General features: G+C 40.3%; 1 protein-coding gene across 1 annotated transcript; it reads right to left on the bottom strand.

Annotated features, from left to right (window-relative positions):
• Positions 1–9,362: 9,362 nt before the first annotated feature.
• On the bottom strand, positions 9,363–19,725 carry LOC141003584 (polycomb complex protein BMI-1-like). Its single transcript, XM_073474964.1, has 9 exons — positions 19,638–19,725; positions 18,867–18,994; positions 17,488–17,584; positions 17,335–17,390; positions 15,897–16,026; positions 15,562–15,601; positions 15,325–15,423; positions 12,850–12,930; positions 9,363–10,604 (listed from the first exon to the last, which is right to left on the bottom strand). The coding sequence occupies exons 2-9, from the start codon at positions 18,982–18,984 to the stop codon at positions 10,224–10,226; spliced, it is 1,002 nt and encodes a 333-aa protein (XP_073331065.1). The 5' UTR covers positions 18,985–18,994; positions 19,638–19,725; the 3' UTR covers positions 9,363–10,223.
• Positions 19,726–20,722: the final 997 nt, after the last annotated feature.

Raw genomic sequence — 20,722 nt, 5'->3', positions numbered from 1 at the left:
CATTTTCTTTTGAGTGTTCAATCACTTATTTGTTAGTGGTCCAAAGTGGGAATGAGTTCCTAACTTTTCAAGTGACTGACATACAGCAACTAGCTTTGTCTGGGCCTGATTTCAGCTGAATTAAAAATATATTTAACTTTACTTTACACAAACTAATATTAGAAGCAACATTTTCTGCAAATATTATTTTGGGGTTTTTTTTGGGTTTTTTTGCTGTCAAGAAAAAATATTAATTAAAATCTCTTCTGGTGACATGTAAGTAACGTTTTAAACAATGTTCCCACATATCCATATAGTGTCCCCATTTTAGTTTTACATTATTATTACAAACTTTATTATGACTTTATCCTAGCATTTTACAGTTTTGTACTTCATCACAATGAGTCAAGAATACTGAGATCATTTGAGACCAGCTGTGGTGTTAAGAGGCTTGAAACAGGTCCAAGGGTATATAAAGTTTTTTCAGGTAACACCTTGTATCAGGGCAGCCATTTTAAATAAGTAGCAATTAACTAGCTTTATTAATATTTAACAAATCATTTACCAATGCTATATATATGTTAGCGCCATTAAAAGGACAACTTTTGAGTTGTCAGGTTATGAAAAGTCCCTTTAGCTGGTGTTAACCCTTTTTTCAAGATTAATTTAATTGTCATTATGCAATACAAGATTGTATAGGCATAATGACATTTCTGTTGTAATTCCATGAGCTACATACACACAGAGTGGACAATGAGTTCAGGAGTCTCAGTCTGAGACAAGAAGCTGCTCTGTAGGCTGGTGGTGCGACAGTGGGTACTGCTGTATCTCTTGCCAGAGGCAACTTTTAAATAAGGTATACTTTATACAACGGTTTAACAGACTTATTAATAGATGATAACTGCATTTTTATCAGATATGTTAACGTGTTCTTGAATGGCTTCTGTGATCTATATTAGTAAGTTATATGTTACCCACCAATAAAGCCATTAACCATTAATCACAACTTATAAACTCTTATGAAGGCTGCCTTATTAGAAGTCTGCTGACCAGTCACATTCATTCACACACATCCATACACTGATGGCACAGGCTGTCGTGGACGGTGCCGACTGCCCATCAGGAGCCATTTGGGGTTCAGTATCTTGCTCAAGGGTACTTCGTCATGCAGCAGGGGATTCGAACCAGCGACCTTCCGATTACTGGACGTTTTTTGCCGTGTCTCTTCTACAGTTGGACACAGTGAATTATGCCTTTAAATGTACATGCAAGAGTGAGTCACAGGAGCGTGAGTCACTCGTTTAGGTCTGAAGAGGAAGAGGAGGAGCGGGGTGCACAATTACGAAGGAGTGGCGTCAGCGCGAGCTGTTTGCAGTCATAAACCAATCACCTGTCTGCCACACAGAGGCCATGTTGTAAACTTCACCCGGAATCCGTCCAAGTTTCCTGAGGCGACCAGGAGCCGGGATTCCCTCCTGAGTGTACACCCGGCACTTTTACGACTTCGTGCGCTTCAACTCGACAAAATGAGCGCGAGCATGTTCCTGGTCGCGGTGCGGAGAGGATGTGTGCAGACCTTCAGACGACCTCATCTGGTCCCGGCTGTCGCCTCTTCGATGGTGAGCCCGCTAAAAGTATTTTCTTTCATTATTATCTCTAGTTGACTTTCCTGTAACATTCACTCTGAGAGGAGTATTTCAGAGTGCTGAGTCATGGAGCTACAATGCACCTCTATATGTTCCTCTCTGTGTAAACACAGAGAGAACACACCCTCCGCCTCTCACCTTTACCTCAGATGTTCTCTTTGTTTCTTAAAAGCCTGCAGCCATGATAGAGGACAGCTGCAAGGCCTGGCCATTTCATTTTAGGTTATCAGAGATCTGCACATTCATAAGATCATAGTCAGCTGGTGTTATAAATTACATGTGTATCTATTAATTATGTTGTGTTAGTGAAGCAGTAAACCTCAACATTGTCCATGAACTATGTATTCTCATACATAACAACACCACAGTATGTTTCTAATGTCACCTGGTGCTCTGTGTCACATGGTTCATTTGGTCTGCAGGTCCAGTGCTGCCTGCAGTCCACCCAGGCTGTCCCTGCAGCACGGCTGCCCTACAGAGTGAAGGTGTCTGCTGGGAAACGCTACGCCTGGTGTGCCTGTGGACACAGCAAGAAACAGGTGAGTGTGTGCAGTGCGTTGGGGTTCAGCTTTCAGAGGCACCTGGGCTGAAAAGCAGGATGTCACAGGTCGTTTACTGCTGTCTGTGTTGTGTTTACATTCCCACCGCCTGGAAAACTGCCTTCTGAGAGGCAGTAAGATCAGTTTCTGTGCAGTCAAACCCAGTTCAAATAATGTATTTGTTGTTGTCAACTTTGGGATATAAAATCACGTTGGAATAATCAAGTAATATGCTAAATTGTCTTTAAAGCTGCTACAAGGAACTTTAATTTCTGTTGATTCTGGTGAAGTTAACTTAATATCAAAATATTCATCTCAAGTAGGACGTCTTTGATATTACTTTTCTCATTGATATCTTTCATACTTTCAGAAATATTCAGCGTTTTTCCATTGAAAATAAATGGCGGAATGTTAAAAAATGTTTCATCTTTCAAATCCCATTAACACTTTTCAAGCTATTCAACTTTCTTTGAATGCCTTCAACCCCACTCATTTTCAAACTTTTCCCAGTCCTTCATACATTCACATAGAAACTCCATTCAAACTTTGAAATGTTCACAAAGATTGGGACTTTCTCATATCAATTCAACTTTTTCATATCATTCATACTTTTAGCACAGTGACAGTTCAAATATTCATAATTTTTTTGCCATTTTCAGATTTTTACAGTGGTGTGTATGGGGCAGAATGTTGACAGCCAGTGTGGAGGACTCTAAAAAAAAAAGTCTAAAAACCTTGTCTTTAACTCGCTCCTATTCCCACAATGTTTACCTCACCTACATGATTTAAACATCAATACGAGCTGGTCGCAGCAGTGTGCCTCTGGAAGCAAACGGACCAACACTTTTTGCTCGGTGGGCTTTTAAATGATGAGCTGTCCGATGAATCTGAGAGGAAAAATATCTGGAGGCATGCAAACACATCTACCTTTCTTAACTGCTCCACTGGCCACATTTTTGACAATAAACATGCAAAAAATTCACAGTGTGCTCAGTAGACTCTCATAATTTCTACCATATCATCATTCAAGTGATAGCAGTTACTGTCTTTCAGGGAGAAGCATCATAATGTGAGGTGAGCCTCTGATAAAATCTCGATAAAATCCATTTTCTCAGTCAAAGTTACCACTACCAACTTAGTTACCATCACCATGGCAACCTTTGATTCCATCTGGGGGGCTGAGACAGATTTATCAGTGAGTGCAGTTTAACACACACACAGTGGCATACTCTTTGCAATTTGAAAAATGTTAAAGCCACCAATTCAGTTTGGCGTTAACCTTAAAATATTCCATATTTTTCATGTATTCTTGGCATTATTCAAAGATTTTACAGCCAGCAATGCGCATTTGGCATCGACTTTTCAACAGCCAGCATTCACAACCGAATGTTTTTTACTTGCCTTCTCTAGTTTGCTTATGAAGTTCATGTAGAGGCATCAGTATTAGATTGCAACTGTTTCTGAACCAGTTAAAAGATCCTTGTAGTACCACTAAAATATTGAATACCAATCTGGCATCGGGTTTTAAAAAAATAAAGTTAATGTGAAGTGAAGATGATTTTACGGTCTGTGTCCTCACACTTTTGTTCTCTCTCTCTCTCTCTCTCTCTCAGCCTTTCTGTGACGGAGCTCACAAGGCAAAAGCTCCAAGCATCACTCCTCTACGCTTCACCCCCGAGAAAGACAGGACGGTCATGCTGTGTGCCTGTAAGGCAACCAAAAACGCACCGTACTGTGATGGCACACACTTTAAAGTCATCTTTCAGGATATAGTGAAGTCGGTGAAAGGCGTCTTTAAATGAACAACATTGGAGATGTCTGTACTGGGAGGCCAAGGAGCAATAACTGTAATCTAAACAAAAGTAATTTAATGGTGTATCTTGGTAAGCATAAAGCCTGACACACCCTCCATCATTCACCTTTGGTACTGCTGCTTTTTGCTGATAAGATCGTAGGTGCAATTGAGAACAACTGACGTGGTCATTTAATTTATCAGTGATCTGCAAATTCACAAAACACAAAACATTTTGACAATAACATACAGTACATTATTTGCTTGCCTTTGATTGAATCACATTGTTTGTTTTTTTGTTTGTTTTTGTTTTTTTTTTGTTTTTTTAGGTATATAATTTTGATTTTGTAAGGCATGTTCATATACAAATGGAAAAACCATTAAAAAATGCTTGAAAAACACATTTGTGTTGTGTCACTTACATAATAAGTATTGTAAGTGACAGTTATCAAAGGCACTTGTGAGTCTTTCTGTTAAATGTGTTTAATTTTTATTGTTTGTATGTCTCAATTTGTCACGATTTTGTGCACTGCATCTTAAAGATATATGTAAACTGCTCAAGAGGTCCCCAAACTTTCAGGGAAAAATATCACGGACATGATTTCTGTGTCCTCAAAAGGAGCTACAGCCTATTCAACACATATTTATTTATTATTGGACATTTTACATCAAACTAAATCACTTCAGTTCAATCTACGCCTGGCCAGTATCCGCTTACTGATTGGTTCAGCCTCTAACACGTGACCCAGGAAGTGATTTTCTACAATATCCCTGGTCAGCTGCTGGGTTGTGACATATTGCACCATTAGTCAAAGTCGCATTTTTCTCCCTGTATTTGACTGAACTTTATATTTCCTGGAGCTGCGACGTCACTGGAGCTTCTCTGTCAGTCGCTCAGCCTCGTTCCTGTCTTGTTTACCTGCACGCGACGTGGGCAGCAGCTAGCTTGGTCGCGCTGAAGTCGAGCTGTCACTGGAGACATGAACATGTTGCTGAACACGTTAGACCACAGATGGGTCGGTTTAACCTTGAGACAAGCGTGGATAACAGCTATGGCAGCTCCCAAGGTAAGTTAAGTCATTATATTAGCCCCTGCTATTTGTAAAAAAAATAAAATAAAAATACTATCGGAAATAAGCTGCGTCATATCTCGTTGTTTTGACTTCTTAACTATTTTCGTCGTTCTACGAAGTGTAGCCTTCAGTACACCTATAATGATGTTAACTGGTATTTTAACGAACGAAACTTAACGTCAGTTTCTACAACAATCTGAAACTTTACTTTTTTTCTTTTCTGACGAGGTTTCCTCTCTTTTTGCACCTTGAAAAACGATAACTTCGTAATAGCGACCTTACAGTAGCCTGCAGCATATGATGAAACTAACAATGGCTGTCCTACCTACTGTATAACATCAGAGCTCCTGCACAGACACAGCTGTTTAAATCATAGCAGCACATACTGTCAGGGCTTGACCTCCGTAGTTGATGTGAGTTTTGATAAACTTGAGGACAGTTAACCTACAGCTTTGGCTCTGTTGAGACTGATGAGTTTCAAATATCCAGCAGTGCTCAACCTTCACTGTGAAAAGAGGCCAAAAGAAGCTAAATGCCCCGATTACACCTGTGTATTACAGGTGTACAGGTGTTTTCACTTCTACTCAATTATATTTTTGCACAGGGTTGACTGTTACCAATCTCTATAAACCACTGAGAATCATAAAAGTTAGTTTTCCCACTGACAGCAAAGTCAAATGAAGCACAATCTGCACATTGCACAGGCCAAAGTGACAACACCTGTGAAGGTAGACCCGTGGGTTTGTAGATGGTTGAAACACTAATATCAATTATTACACTGACTTTCTCATAATGACTTATAACGAGTTAACTTGTTTTACTTTAACCAACTTTTAACATGCAGAACCTGTAGCTACAGTGTAGGGCTGCAACCATTGATTATTTTTAATGGTCTTTTTATTCTCTCGATTAATCAACAAGTCGTGTATAAACAATCAGAAAATGGTGAAAAAGGGCTCTACTTTCCGTGCCAAGTTCTTGTCAGATTTTACAGAGAAGCGATATGGCAGCATCCTGACTGGAAACATCACAAACTGCCGTGGTTTGGGCACGGCCCTGGACAGGAAGACTGTACAGCCGGTGATTAAAACCACCCAGAACATCACTGGTACCCATGCAGATGTCTGCACAGAGCCCAAAGGATACTAAAAGACAACACCCACCCCAGCCACAGGCTGTTCACCCTGCTGCCATCTGACAAAAGATACAGAAGTATCTGCTGTCATACCACCAGACTACAGAGCAGCTTCATTCCTCAGGATGAGACTCCTAAACTTTTCTACCTCTGTCCACAGGTCCATCTGTCCACACATCCTCCAGAACCTGTCATCCCCTCTAAAAAGCCTTTTAAAGTGGACCTGGTCGGTGGCAAGCGTTACTCTTGGTGCACCTGTGGACACAGCAAGAAACAGGTAAAACCACATTTGATTTCATCTTGTATCACCCATGTCTTTAGTACACTTCCTGCATATTCCCTCATCCAATCTTCATCTTTCAGCCTTTCTGTGATGGAGCCCACAAAACCAAAGCTCAAGGCCTGATGCCACTACGCTTCATCCCAGAGAAAGACTGCACTGTTTGGTTGTGCGGTTGCAAGCACACAAACAACCCACCATACTGTGATGGCACGCACAAGCAGGACTTCATTGTATCTGCCCCACTACATGAGCAGACCGAGTCTTAAAGAAGAAGGTGGAGATGTGTTTGAACTGAGCATTAATATTGCTCTTGCATCCACATTCTGGTACTGGATGATTTTGCGCTTGATGAAAGCAGCACATGTGAAGTGATCGACCATGACAAGTGTTTGACTGTTGTGTCATGTCAGTATTTTTCAGTGCTTGACAGAGAAGAGAGTGACCATGAAAAGTCGTTGCTTTCTGTCTTTTATCTGGGTGAGACAGTGTTGCATATCACTAGTTTTATAAGGTCTCTGTGGTCAATTTCGCAGATAAATCAACAGTACTTGAAATCTATAAAATTATGCTGAACATGGGATGTAACAGTGATATGACAAAGTTTAAAGCTCCAGAGAGGCTTTACAGGAGAAAACTGCTTTCACTGTGAGGTCTATTCATAAAGCAATATATACTTCCATCCCGTAGAATCAGTGGGAAGCTGTGCTATTGCATAGTCTATATAGGAATATTTATAGTAATGTATATTTATTTGAGAATATCTGTGTAATTAGTTTATTTTTCACTTTTGTCAGCTATAGTATTTTTCACTTACATTAGTGAGCTGCCTGTCAGACTGCTTAACTCCCTGTGACGCCATACACAGACACGCACACACACACACACACACACACACACATGGACTGTGCCCGTCTAGTAGCTGCTTTAACCACCAATGAGCAATTTCACTCAGGTGTGCAATTTTAAATCACTGTGTGCAATATACTCATGTTTGTTTATGGTATATTTATATAATAAACTCTTTATTCTTCACTTTAATCAGTTTTTATAGTATTTTTTATTTACATTTGTGAGCCAGGTGCAACGTAAGTTTGTTCTGCTGTGCACTTCCTGTGCACGTCCTGCATATAGTCTGAATGAGAAAGCTAATCTTAAAATCTTGAATAAAGTAGCAATCTTTGAGGCTCCTAGAGTATACCTCTTCTCTGTATATAAAATGCCACAATGTCTTACCTTTTATCTTTTTGGAGATGTATTTATATGCTTTTGTTCATTTAAATTAAAAAATTAACAGCATATACACTGAGCTGCCACTTGACCTCATTGTTAACAATAATGCCCCCAAATTACCAAATAAAAACAAACTCATAAAACTCTGTAAACTATTTGATCCATCTGATGAAAGAACCAGAGGAGTACCTTGTATAACATTGTAAATATGAAGTACTGTACATAAAGAAATGTTTTTCTGCAAGGACTTGGTAGAAAAACATTTCTGGATGTGTCCTCGAGAGAAGATGCTCCAGCTGTATCATGCACATGAGTTGACACTTTGCTGTACATCTGCACACAGTGCAGAAGAAGAAGAAGTGTTCAGATTCTGGCCTGTGTACCTTTATAGGACACACGATTTTCATCATATGTGTCATAGCTCTATCAGCATAAACAAAAAGAAGGGAGACAGGCTGAATGTCTCACCAAAATAGGAAATCTTATTACTGATCACAGGAGGTGGTTCCCAACCTGGGAGTCAGGTCACATCCTAAATAACAGGAAAGGAAAAAATCATTTAAAGGATAAGTTCACCCTAAAATGAAAATTAATGATGTACTGCGCAAAGTTAGATAAAGTTTCGTAGTCCACAAAACATTTCTGGAGCTTCACAGCAAATCAGTGTTACACCATTCTCAAAAAAAAAAACATCTTCATACAGCTTGTACAGTGTAATCCAACTCTCTGGAAGCCCCAAGATCCCAAATTAATTTTAAAAAGATGTTATTTACACCGTTGACACATGGTTGAGCTTGTGCACCCACTTCAAACTGGGTCCATGCTAACACTTTTGGCTTAGCAGCAAATATTTTATCTTAAAAAAGGGTGTAAATAATGTCATTTCAAATTAATTTGGATCGCGGGTTTCCAGAGACTTGGATTACACCGTACAAGCTGTCTTGTCACTGTTCAAAAAAGTCCCCATCTACTTAAGTTGTTCAGGAGAATGCTGCAATGCTGTTTTTGTTGTGAAGCTCCAGAAATGTTTTGTGGACTTTGAAACTTCCCTCCACCTTGCATTGGCTCAAGGGTGATTAGGTACTGACTGAATTTCCATTTTGGGGTGAACTTATCGTTTAAGCAACATAAAATTTGGTTTAATTTTTTAAAATTTTACACAACTTTTTGCTTGTCAAATACCAGAGAACAGCATCTGTGATCGGTGATGTTCTCTCTGCGTAGAAATTACTTGGTCATAAAGGGTCACAAGCCAAAAATGTTGAAAGCAGTGATACGAATCATGGTAATGAGCGTATAAAGTCTCTTTGCTCCAAAAATGTCTGTTCAGTTTAAGTTCATTACTTGTAAGTTTGTGGTTTGATATATTGAATGTATAAATATAAATACAAAATTTGAAAGAAAATATATGTTTAAACCTTGTCTGCAAATTATGCCAAGATGATAGAGTGAACACTTCAAGGTCACTCCATTGCAGCTGTTAATGTAGTAATTATGTAATTAATGTACCCTTAGTTATTTGTAACAGACTGTCAGGTTCATGTCTTCTAAATGTAATTTAACACAATGCACAAGTGATGTAAATTTTAGGCAGGGCTTTTTTCTTTTTTTACCCTCCGTTTTTGCTCCGTACACAACAGTGAGCTTTACAACTTGCTCAGGGAATCATAAACAGGACACTCAGCTCAGAAAAACCTAGTAAGTAAACATTTTATTGACCTAAAACATGCACATATGGCTGATAAAAAAAGTATCATTGTTTGTTGAAAAGAAACAAAAGGAATGTTGAAACGTATGGAACTACAACATACATGGCCAAACATTCGAATCCCTTTTGAGTTCTTCGACTGCCATGACAGAGAGAACATGGTCTGCTGACAAACATCTGCTTGCGAGCATGGTAGTGCTTGAACTTGTGTAAATATAAATGCTTCTCCTGTTGGAAAATACTTGTTGGTTTGAGTTGTGTGATTTGACCTTAACAAAGTGCATCAACAGTTAAATGTCATGTACCTGTGTTACCTGATGAACGGTTGCTTATACTGGACACTTATACAGCAGTTAATAACATGGCTGTTCAAAGGCAAGGATTAGCTCTTTTTTTTCTTTACATCCAACTCAGGCAGTGATGCACACTGTAATGCCTTTCAGCATTTTGTCTCAAGTTTTATGGAGCCAAATGATGGAACTATGGAAATGAAACAGACCCACTGCATATACAATACAAAACGATTACAATATCTTGTATAAAAGATAAGTTTATACATATGTATGCACACATGCTCACATTTGATACATACTGTACAGTTTGTATGTGTGCACTGCTCTAGTCTAACACACATAAACACACACACACACACACGCACATACATACATACAAGTGTCTATTTGGCTGCACTTTTCAGTCTTTCCTGCTCAAAGATGAGAACAGTAATCAACCTCCTGTTTGTCCAGAAGGAAGAAGGCCTTGGGCTTGTCTTTTTGCTCTGTAGAAAGAAACAAGGGAGCAATTCAAACACTGTCCTCCCCGCGGCCCTGTGTACGCGTTAGGTTGTCGGAGGCAAACCGCTTTTGTCGGCTCCCCTCGCCTCCTCCTTGCTGGCCCCAGAGCTTGTGCCGTTGACAGTCACCTTCCGAGCGCTGGTGCCCTGTTTGGAGGCGAGAGTGTGTCGCTGAGTGTTGTTGGGCACAGTTGTACCGTTGGAGCTTTGGATAGAGGGAGGGAGGTCGTGGGAGGCAGGGCTGGACTGCGAGGAGGCTCTGGGCGGCTGGGCTGCAGCAGGACTGTGGACCTTGTCGCTTTGGGAGTCGCTCTCTGATGTCGGGCTCGTGTTGACACCGTCAGAGTGGCCCTGGGTGGCTGACTGGGACGGCCTTCTGCGCTTCCGGGTGGGTTTGACCAGATACTGAAGGGGGATGGGTCCAGTCTGCATAGAAGTACACACATCATTAGTACGGTGGATAGGAGCTCAGGTTTTATAATTCCTCAATAGGTGGGCAGATAAGACTTTCTGTCTGTAAAGAATAAATGATAAGACAAGTGCCATGAAAACACCAGAATCATCTCTGAACAGATCTATTAACATGTCTCTGTATCAAACCGGTGCCATAGAGCTCCACTGTTGTCCAAGAGTTATTAACAAAACATCAGTGAGCCAGTGAGGTGACATGTCCCTTCATCACCATGAACAAACACACACTGTCGTTTATTTTGATTCAGTCTAACAAACACACCATCATGCTGCTGTAAATGTTCACTGGTGCACCAAATGTGTATTACTCCACAGCAGAAAAAAGTCCCCAACAAATGCACCGTTTACTACAGTTGTGAGTGATATCTGCTAAAAACTACAGCTGTTCTTGGAAATTACTGAGATTTTTTAAAACAATTATTAAACTATACCTATATTTGTGACCAGTTTTAAATAACCACATCATCAGTAAGAATGAATGGACATAGGCAGAGGGCCACAGAGACGGTAGGATGGAAAAGTAGTTTGATTTTGGTCTTTTTATGGGCCGCTTTGACAATATGGACTAGAGACCAAGAATATCAGCAGGCTCATACGAAACCCAGTCCAAATGCCAGAGTTGTTTCTGTTGCCAAGAGGTAATTGACAAAGACTGAGTTTGATACTAGCAGGAAGTCCTCATTAATGTCCCATTTCATAACATCAGTCTCAGTTAAATCATCTTACAAAGAAGGTTATCAACTCACTCTGTCCACTCTGGACATTCAAACTTGGCTATGAGTGTGTCCAATATTGATGTTGTTGTTGTTGTTGTTGTTGTTGTTGTTGTTGTTAGTTGAAGGTTGCACCACTGCAGCAGCAACATTAACTATAAACATACAACTAAAACTAACAACAGCAACAAGCCTAAAATGTAGGTGGGTTCATGTAAATGTGTATTTTCAGTGTCAGCATGATACAGGGCCCTACTGCTTTACAGTGGCATAGTTTAGAAATTTGAGTCTGCTTTATTTTCTTATTTTTTATTGTTATTGTTATGTTGTTCTACGGATACAGAAGATACTACTTTGAAATCCAGCCAAACATTGAAAACCATTCACAAACTACACTTTGAGAAAATCAATCTCACAACATAAACTACAATCAAACACTGACATGGTAAAAACTACTGATAATGGGTGACTATTGCTATTGGCTGCTGACTCCTGACCTGCAGTTTCAATCAAAATATTTATTGGTCCAAACATTAGAGTTGTTTTGCCAACAACCTCTACATGAAGCATCCATCTGGCTCTTATTGGCTGCCTGTTACGTAATCAGTCTACCATCATATAGCAAGCAGTGATGTCAGGTGATTTGTGATATGTGAAAGTCGTGGAAACACTGCAAAAAGGGGAGAATCTCATAGCACAAAGTGGTTCTGTCTGTCCTACCGATACTCTGCGAACAGTGGGTCGCTACTTCTGTTCATATATTTTGTATCAGTACACATCAGCTATCATCTGATGACGATTTTGGCTCTGAGGGCCATGCATGTCTAGGCCAAGACCTCCTTTTCCATGTGTCATTGTTTACAGTTCAATTAGCAACTTTAGAGGTGAGAATGGTGTTGGGGTTGAGAGACAACTCTTAATTCATCTGCGTAGATTTAAATTTTAAAAAGCAAATAAAAAACTCAAATCATCGTCAGATGACAGCCGATGGGATGCTCTCCACACAGACTGTTTTTGTGTATGCAATCAAAGCCTACTCAAACGTGATTGGTCAATACTACTCAGGCTAGAAACAGGCTCCAAACAAAAACTAGAATGCTTCTGACACCAAAAAGATTCTGCATTCATATGCAGATATCTGTTTAAAGATGTAGAGAGACTCCAGGAGGATCCAATAACCTGACTGTAACTGTACAGATTGGACTACCTCCATGACATCACAAACATTTAACACCTTCAAGTTATCCAACTTATTACAGTCGTGTAGCTCCATTACTTATCTCCCTCTGGTTTCAAGTCTTTAACAGACACACGTGATTTAGATCGTTACTTTTCTCATTCTGAGCCAAACTGAAGACTGATTACTCGTCCCATTCGAATGTAGCAATAATAACTGAAATCACTTACTACAAGAACCACAGGAGTATAAATCACAACTCGGGTTTGGCAAGTGTTCCACAGGAAAAAGTATGAAAGCGGTCACTCACTCTTCTCCATTCATAAAAGTAGGCAATATCCATTAGTGTGTAGTAGTCCTTCAAGGGCTCGTCTCCGTACAACACCTCCACCTGTAACACAGTTAGAAGTTAGTTAACACAATGTGACCAGAAGAATAATGTAGTGCAACTACCTCAACGTTTGAACAAAGGTGGAGCTTATTTTGTCAATAACATCAGCTCCTGACAGATTTTATATAAAGGAGCAATATAAACAACAGCAGCTGTAAAAGCTGCACTGGGAGCAAAAGTAGAGCACATTCCGCAGGGAGCCAGGTGGACAGGCGCATGAATAATTGCCATCTTTAAATGATTTCTACTGCTGCCATGTTACCCTTGTACCTCATGTGCCGCTCTTGACATGCGCGAATTACCGTAATAACCAGTTTCCCACAGGTAAATACTGGTCATGTCAAGAACGGTCTTGAGGAAGCTCGCAAGTCATAGACGTGCAAATTTTCCCATTGCTAACTTCTGTGAATGTAGTATTAATGTTTACCTTTTCAAAGGTTGTACAAAGTTTATAGCTGTGTACAATTTATAATAAGTCATATGTTGAAACAACGACAGGGTTACTTGACAGTTGTGTAATGTTGCTCATTGCCAATTGGCTGGTAGGGACTGGGCCCTGTCACGGCTACATTATGGCGGCCACTTGCTGTATCGGTCATGTAGCTGCAATGACATATTCTATATTTACACAGGATCGGGTTTCAACAGTGCATCTGTGCTTAATGCCACACTCATATCATACTGTGTTCAGTCAACTATGAAATGCTAAAAATCACTGGCAGTTCATCTCGATAAATAACAATATTTACATGAAATCAACCGATTGACGTTATTAAAAAGGAGCAGTAAACACTTTGTTTGTATGTGGTTTCACCTGTTAGCGAGCCACTAGCTCACGGAGGTGTTACGGATCATACACAGAATAATGTGTGAACACTTCTCAGTCAGAGCAGACCCTGTTCACAGCAGACATTCTGACTGGTCAATGCAGGAAAAACACAGGTGTGACCAATGGCTCCATCCTATTAAGTGTCCTACTAAGTCCTGTCAGTGAGTGAGCGTGCACAATACCAGAGCCCTGGAACTAGCTCATCTAAATGGAATGCAGCCATCATTATTGTTATAAATTCCACCTGTGCTTTTACATCTATGACAAGTCTGCTGTGAAAAGAGTCTACAACAGGCGATGTAGTTATTGAATGCTACCAAAACAACTGCTGAAGTGCTAACAAGCCAAGCTAGCATCCATGACACAATGAACTTGTCGTGGATTTTTTCTGGCAGCCAGAACGTGACAGCTGGGTTTTCTGTCCATATTCTGAACGGAATGTTGATCTACTACTGTAGTAGCATGTAACATGTAAGCACGTCATCATTTTCACTTTGGTAAAACAGCCATTATTTAGTTAGCACTGAACAACAACATCTGAAAGACAGTTGTTAAAAGCTAACAAATTGGCAAAAGGTCATATTGGTATTTTTCACAGCAGATATTTTGACTAGTAACAGCAAGATAAACACAGGCGGTTATAATAAAATAATTATACATACTATTTCTTTTAGGTGAGTCGGGGCTCTGCTGTTGGGAGTGCTGGCTCACTGGAGCAGAGCAGTATTTAATGGGATTAGTAACACCTGTTCTTTTCCTGCTATGACCCTTCAAAATCTCTACTGTAAAAAAAAAAGGCTTGAAACGGTTCCCCTTGACATGTTTAAAGCAGGAAATTTTGATTTTTTTGGGCAAAACACAAAACAGCACTAACATATTATCACCTTACAAAGTTGTTATGAAGAACATATAAGGTAGCAGTTGCCTTTTTACATATCCAACATATATGCAGCAACATTAGCATTCATTTATATTTGCATTTGTTTCCACCTGATGAAACAATATAATACAATATATTCAATATTCACTGTCTTTTAACTCCGTTTTACTCTTCACCAGCGCATGAGTAAATTATCTGGGTGCTCAACAAAGTTCACCAGCTTGAGGCCAACTTTGTCTTCCATTAGATGCTTGGCAGGTAGGTTACAGAGGTTTAATCAGAGCTTTCTCACGACAAAGAGCTGCCTGCTACAGCTGAAAACAAGGTGACAGCAGTAAAGAGAACCAAAACTAAATCAAAGCATTGAAAGACGCTAAAATGCTTTGTCAGAGTTTGATGATGATTTTCTGTGGGTTTCTCACTATTATACACAGTCATTTGATCTAATGTTGACATAAAAAAATTTGTGTAGCTTTAATGATTCCGCTGTTTTTTTCAGGAAACACCTCTCAGTTTGGGAACACGTACTTTGGTCTCTCTGGAGCCCTGTTAACTTTCATGTTGCGCTAACTGCTGACAAATGCATGCAACCTTATACTATCCAACCACAACTGTTTCACTACTTTAAAGTCTTTGTACACAAAGAATTTATGCTACACAATCAATACAGCGAGTGTCTAGTTACCCGATAGTTGTTGGGAATATCCATCTTGCTTCGGAGGAACTTTGCTAAGTGCATGACGGACATGGCTGCAGGGCACTGCAGGAAGCGTTTACCATTGGACTGAGAACAAAGAAAGGAGCAGAGAGGGGATGCAAAAATCCAGAGTGAAGACCAGAAAACCACATTGAACAAGAAGTGAGGGGGCTTCAACTGCTGCTTCACCCCATCTTTGATTTGTATCTAAAAATCAAACTTTACCTTGTCTCCTTCCATTTCTGAGCGCTGCCTCTCATTATTTCTGCAGGCAAATATTAAAAACACAAACACAAAGAAAAGGTGTTTAACAATTATCAGTTCTTTCCACAGGTCCATATCCCCTTTTTCCCCTATGATTTCACTACTTTCCTCTGTTTAATATGGGTATTGCTTCCATATTTAAGAAACTCTGCTCTATTGTTTGCTTCGTGCACGATCAGATAATAGAATTCCATTGTTTTTACACTCGTCTCAGCAGTGAGATTCCAGCAAACTGACCCAACATGAAGAACTCTCATTGATTTTTTTTTTGTCAAAATGAGAAATGATTGACTTACTTGTTCCTCTCGTAGAACTGTATGGACAGACTGATGATTTCATCCTCTGCTATGTTAAACGTCTCCACCACTTCTCCTGGTTCCAGCACACGATTCTCTGCGTAGAAGTCCCGCCTCCGTTTCATCTCATCTGAGTGCAGCACACATAAAAAAAGAAATCTCCGTTAGAGCAGGAACAAGTGTGGTCACGATACTGGAACTCCTCACTTAGATACAATACCTTGAAAAATATCGATATTCGATGCCATTTTTAATTCAACAAGGACAAACTGGGCATCGTTGAGGGTAAACAATTTAGATTTTAGTTAAAGGATAAGTATAACAAGGCTAGAACATGACTACAGGGTGCGACTTTTCTTTTATAGGCTGGTATCAGAGAACAGCAGAATGTAGTAAACATTAAATATCACACAGTTTTAGAAACAGTCACTTTTATCAAGCCTTTAAAAAATAATCTTTGGGTGTGTAAACTCACTGTTGGAGGAAAGAGAGAGTGAGGAAGAGCAGTTTGTGCCTATACTTCAGTATCAGTACCACAGAAAATGAGTATTGAAACCGCTGGCCATGGCAAAGGAGCCACATGCAAATAGTTTTTAATCTGTTATTTTTTTCAGCATCATTGCTGAAAACACATGTTGCCTATAGCAGAAATTAATTCAACAGCATTGGAGAAGAAAGCAGTGGTTTTAGATTAAGAGCAGCAGACTTTGAGACGTTCACTGCACATTTCAACCTTTCAGCAAGACCAGCCGGACCAGCCGGACCGCCCCAGGGAGGAGAGGACACAGACCCAGGCTGGGAGTCATGCTAGCCCAGCTTGGATTTAAGACTGCTCCTGGCTAATGTCTTGTGCAGGAAAATGAAATAGACAAAATTGGACTCAGGACGACCAGGTAACGAGAAACCAGAGACTGTTGGGCAGAAGCCTGTCTCCACCACAACAATACAATACATATCAATACATCCCAGATCAAGCCGTTGTACTCGACAGGCGGAATGTTTTCCGAGCTGACAGAGAGCAGGAACCCAGCAAGCAATGTGTGATGCTTGAGGCTCAAACGCAGGTGATGTGAGGATGCCAACCATATTATTATCAACATCTTGTTGCTGCTGTTTACATCCACCCAGACGCAAATTCAAAATAATGCACCACGAAATTATTTCCAGGGTTTTTACGTGTTTATGTGTATATGTATATAAATGACTGTATATATGTTATTATGTATCATTTCACTATGCAACCTTGTTTTGTATAATGACAAAAAATATCACCTTGAACCTTGTTTCAAATATTCAGAGATGATATGCATCGGGGAAAAAAAAAAAAATCAAGATTTTTGACATCACTGGAAGGAATGCTAAAAAGAAGGGACACTGTGATGAAGAGCTTACTTCACAATAGCTCGTTGCTCTACAGCCTCAAGAAATGTGGTCTTACCTTTAAATAACCCCGGAACAAGCTTATAAACAATATCTTGTAGAGTTTTGTCCGCTCTGGAAAAGAAAGGAGAGTTTTGATGTTGATGAGAACGAGGCTCAGTGCATTCAGAAGTGTTTTCAAAAATACCTGACATAGAGAATCATAGCCTACCTGATGCTGAGCTGTGGACACGTCTTGTGAACCTGGACGTCACATCGAGGGCAGAACTTATTTGTCTCCAGGAAGGCAACGATACAAGTTTTACAAACTGTACAGAGAGAAGGGACACAGACAGATACTAAAACAGTGCTCGGCACCACCGACAGCGTTCATGTGATGTTCACTGAAAACTATCACGAAACAGCGAGTCTATGATTATTGATATACTGAAAGACAATCATCGAATAACACGTCATGATATCTGCCTGACTGAAAGTTACAAAATACCCCTAAAAAGACAAAGTGGAATTATGTATTCATTCACTGCATTGTGGTGTCAGTTTCACAGAAAATGTCATGAACAATGTATGAAAAAGTGCACATAGTCTTAGCTTAGTGCCTCTTTATCACACACACAAACATTACACCTGTTTATATCCATGTGTGCCATCATTCCAATGTATGGGTCACTAAACTCTTTACAATCTGTTTACTTTTACACCACAAGCAGTCATGAAGTAGTGACTGTGGTAAGTGAGACTGTAAGGGGAATCTGTTTAGAGCGGCTGCATGTTTTAATAAAAATACTGATATTTGGTGCCAGATAATCGCATCGCAAGAGAAAGAGATGAGATAATATTGCTGTATCGATATTTTGTCCCACGCCAACAATATACAATACTGCCTTTGTCCAACAGATACATCACCAGCCTCCACAGTTTCCATAGAGATGAATCAGCACTTCATACACAGCATTAACAAACACAGAAACACTGTTTCACATGCAACACACTATTATTGTGTACAGAGATATCCCCTGAAATGAACTTCCTACATTTTAAAAATGAACATTAAAAGGAGAACTATTGTGCTTTTGGGGTTTTTCCTTTCCGTCTGTGTTACATATAGGTTCTTATTCATGTAAAAGGTCTTGAAAGTTAAACAGCCCAAAGTCTGCGTCAAGTTAGCTCCTCACTCCAACAGAAATCACTGCTAACTGGAAGCTGTAAACACAACACTGCGGTGCTAGCTCAGGCCTGTGTTAGCTGACCAATCAGAGAAGACTGGGTAGGGGGGGGGGGGCTTAAAGAGACAGTAGCTCAACAGAGCCTTACAGACTGATGTGGAATCAAGTGCTGCTGTATGAGAAAATAATGTGTTTCTGAGCATTACAGCACGTAAACTTAATCTTGTAGTAACCCAAACTAAAACTACAAAACTGAAAATGAGCCTGATATGTCTCCAAACACAGCAGTACAAACACAACATGGAGCTCTGCAGGAGCTCTGCTTCATATGCCTACAATTGTAATGTCTATGCTAATGTACCAGGAGGGTTAATAGAAACACTATGCATGCATGTAAGGTGATGGCTTCATGTGAAGAACTTACAGGAGTGCAGGCACTCTACGATGGTTGTAGCATCAATGAGGTACCCAGCGCACAGTGGACATGTGAGGTGTGGATTCAGATCTGTGATTTTAATCCGGTTTGGCTGCATTTTATCCATCTGGACAGATCTGCAGAGGAAACACACAACAACATGAGAGCTTCTCGTTACACAGTATGATACAGGAGCTATGTACATGTGCATAATGCTTGTAGAGACTATTAGTGTTGTGTCGATTGGTCAATGAGTGGCTGTCTAAGTGCTCCTTCAGACAATGTCTGCAGCTTGTCCTTGGGACAGCAGGTTGTGAAACCACAACAAAGACAGACGGCCAACAAAAACACCTGGAGAGACGTGTTGTAGCGAGAAATAACGTGTGGAGAGCAGGAGCCGTGCAGCTAAATGCTGCCTGTGTGCTGGTACACAGCAGCCGACTATTGAATCGCCGCTGTGTGGCCTCATCTTGTGCATCAGCTCAGCTCCTCGACCAGCGAGCGGACCAACAAAGAGCGATTGCATTTGTTCGGAGCTCCGCCGTCCGACCGGCCACCGCGACCAAACACAGCCAGAGAAATCCCCAACACTGAGGGGGGCTGCAGAGCCACACAAAATCACACTGGTACACAAAGCAGCCATCTTAAATTCACTGACAGGGCTGTATCAGGAGGCGAACAAGAGAGACTCAAAATGTGACACCGTGCACCTTGTGTGAGCCTCAGCAAACAGCGGGCCGATGAGCCGATAAAGAGAGCTCAGCGATGCTTCGTTCCTACCTGATTAGACATAAAAGTTTTCCTTTCCTTCCAACGAGGATCCAGGTAAATTATTTGGACTTGGACAGAATTTGCAGCAGCGCCAGAAAATGGCTTTTTTCAGCACCGTCAGAGGACTGCCCATTTTGGATCACGTGATATTATTTTGTCGCCTCGTTCTCGGGGCATACAGGGTATCCTCTGCAGGCCCTCACTGCTCCACACATTCAGCCACACTGCGTGGGCCAGACACCGCTGTTTTCAAAACTCGCCTCTGTTTATTCTTTTATTTTAAGTGTTAAGTAGATCTGCCACGCCCTCTGTGTGTCTGCCTGATTGTAAATGATTTTGTCTGCATTACCGACAGACCTCATGTCCCGGGGCCCAGGCTGAGGGCTGGCCCACAAACACTGTGGACGTTAAATGGAAATTTGCAAGATTTGCTCCGTTTTACTTGAATGATTTTTTAAATATGTATATATGTATGTATATGTATATATATAATATATATATATATATATATATATATATATATATATATATATATACATACATACATACATACATACATACATACATACATATATATATACACACACACACACATATAATGTATATATGTGTGTGTGTGTACGTGTGTGTATTATATATATAAATATATATAAATCATATATATATATATGTTCCTTCCTTCTTAATGTGTTTGAAATCATCAGTTCATTACAGTGAATAGCCCAATTCAACTACTGTTCTAATCCATATTATGGCAAGAACCACTCAGCTCAGTAAAGAGGAACGACAGTCCATCATTACTTTAAGACATGAAGGTCAGTCAATCTGGAAAATATCAAGAACTGTCGAGTTCAGTCGTGAAAACCATCAAACACGTGATGAAACTGGCTCTCATGAGGACCGCCCCAGGACAGGAAGACCAAGAGTTACCTCTGCTGCAGAGGATAAGTTCATTAGAGTCACCAGACTCAGAAACCACAAATCAACAGCACCTCAGATTAGAGCCCACATAAATGCTTCACAGAGTTCAAGAAGCAGACACATCTCAACATCAGCTGTTCAGAGGAGACTGCGTGAATCAGGCCTTCATGGTC

Source organism: Pagrus major, chromosome 1, assembly GCF_040436345.1.
Source record: "Pagrus major chromosome 1, Pma_NU_1.0".
Taxonomy (NCBI): Eukaryota; Metazoa; Chordata; class Actinopteri; order Spariformes; family Sparidae; genus Pagrus; species Pagrus major.
The sequence above is the reverse complement of the archived record's forward strand: the minus strand, read 5'-3'. Positions and strand labels throughout refer to the sequence as shown.

Bases quoted from the DNA above. Each gene is read 5' to 3' on its own strand.
- LOC141003584 (XM_073474964.1), bottom strand. From the start codon at position 18,984: ATGGATAAAATGCAGCCAAACCGGATTAAAATCACAGATCTGAATCCA. The intron at 15,602-15,896 runs GTAAGTCAATCA...ATTTGCCTGCAG, and splicing joins CAGTTCTACGAGAGGAACAA to AAATAATGAGAGGCAGCGCT. The intron at 10,605-12,849 runs GTGAGTGACCGC...ACTTCTATGCAG, and splicing joins ACTTTTATGAATGGAGAAGA to ACTGGACCCATCCCCCTTCA.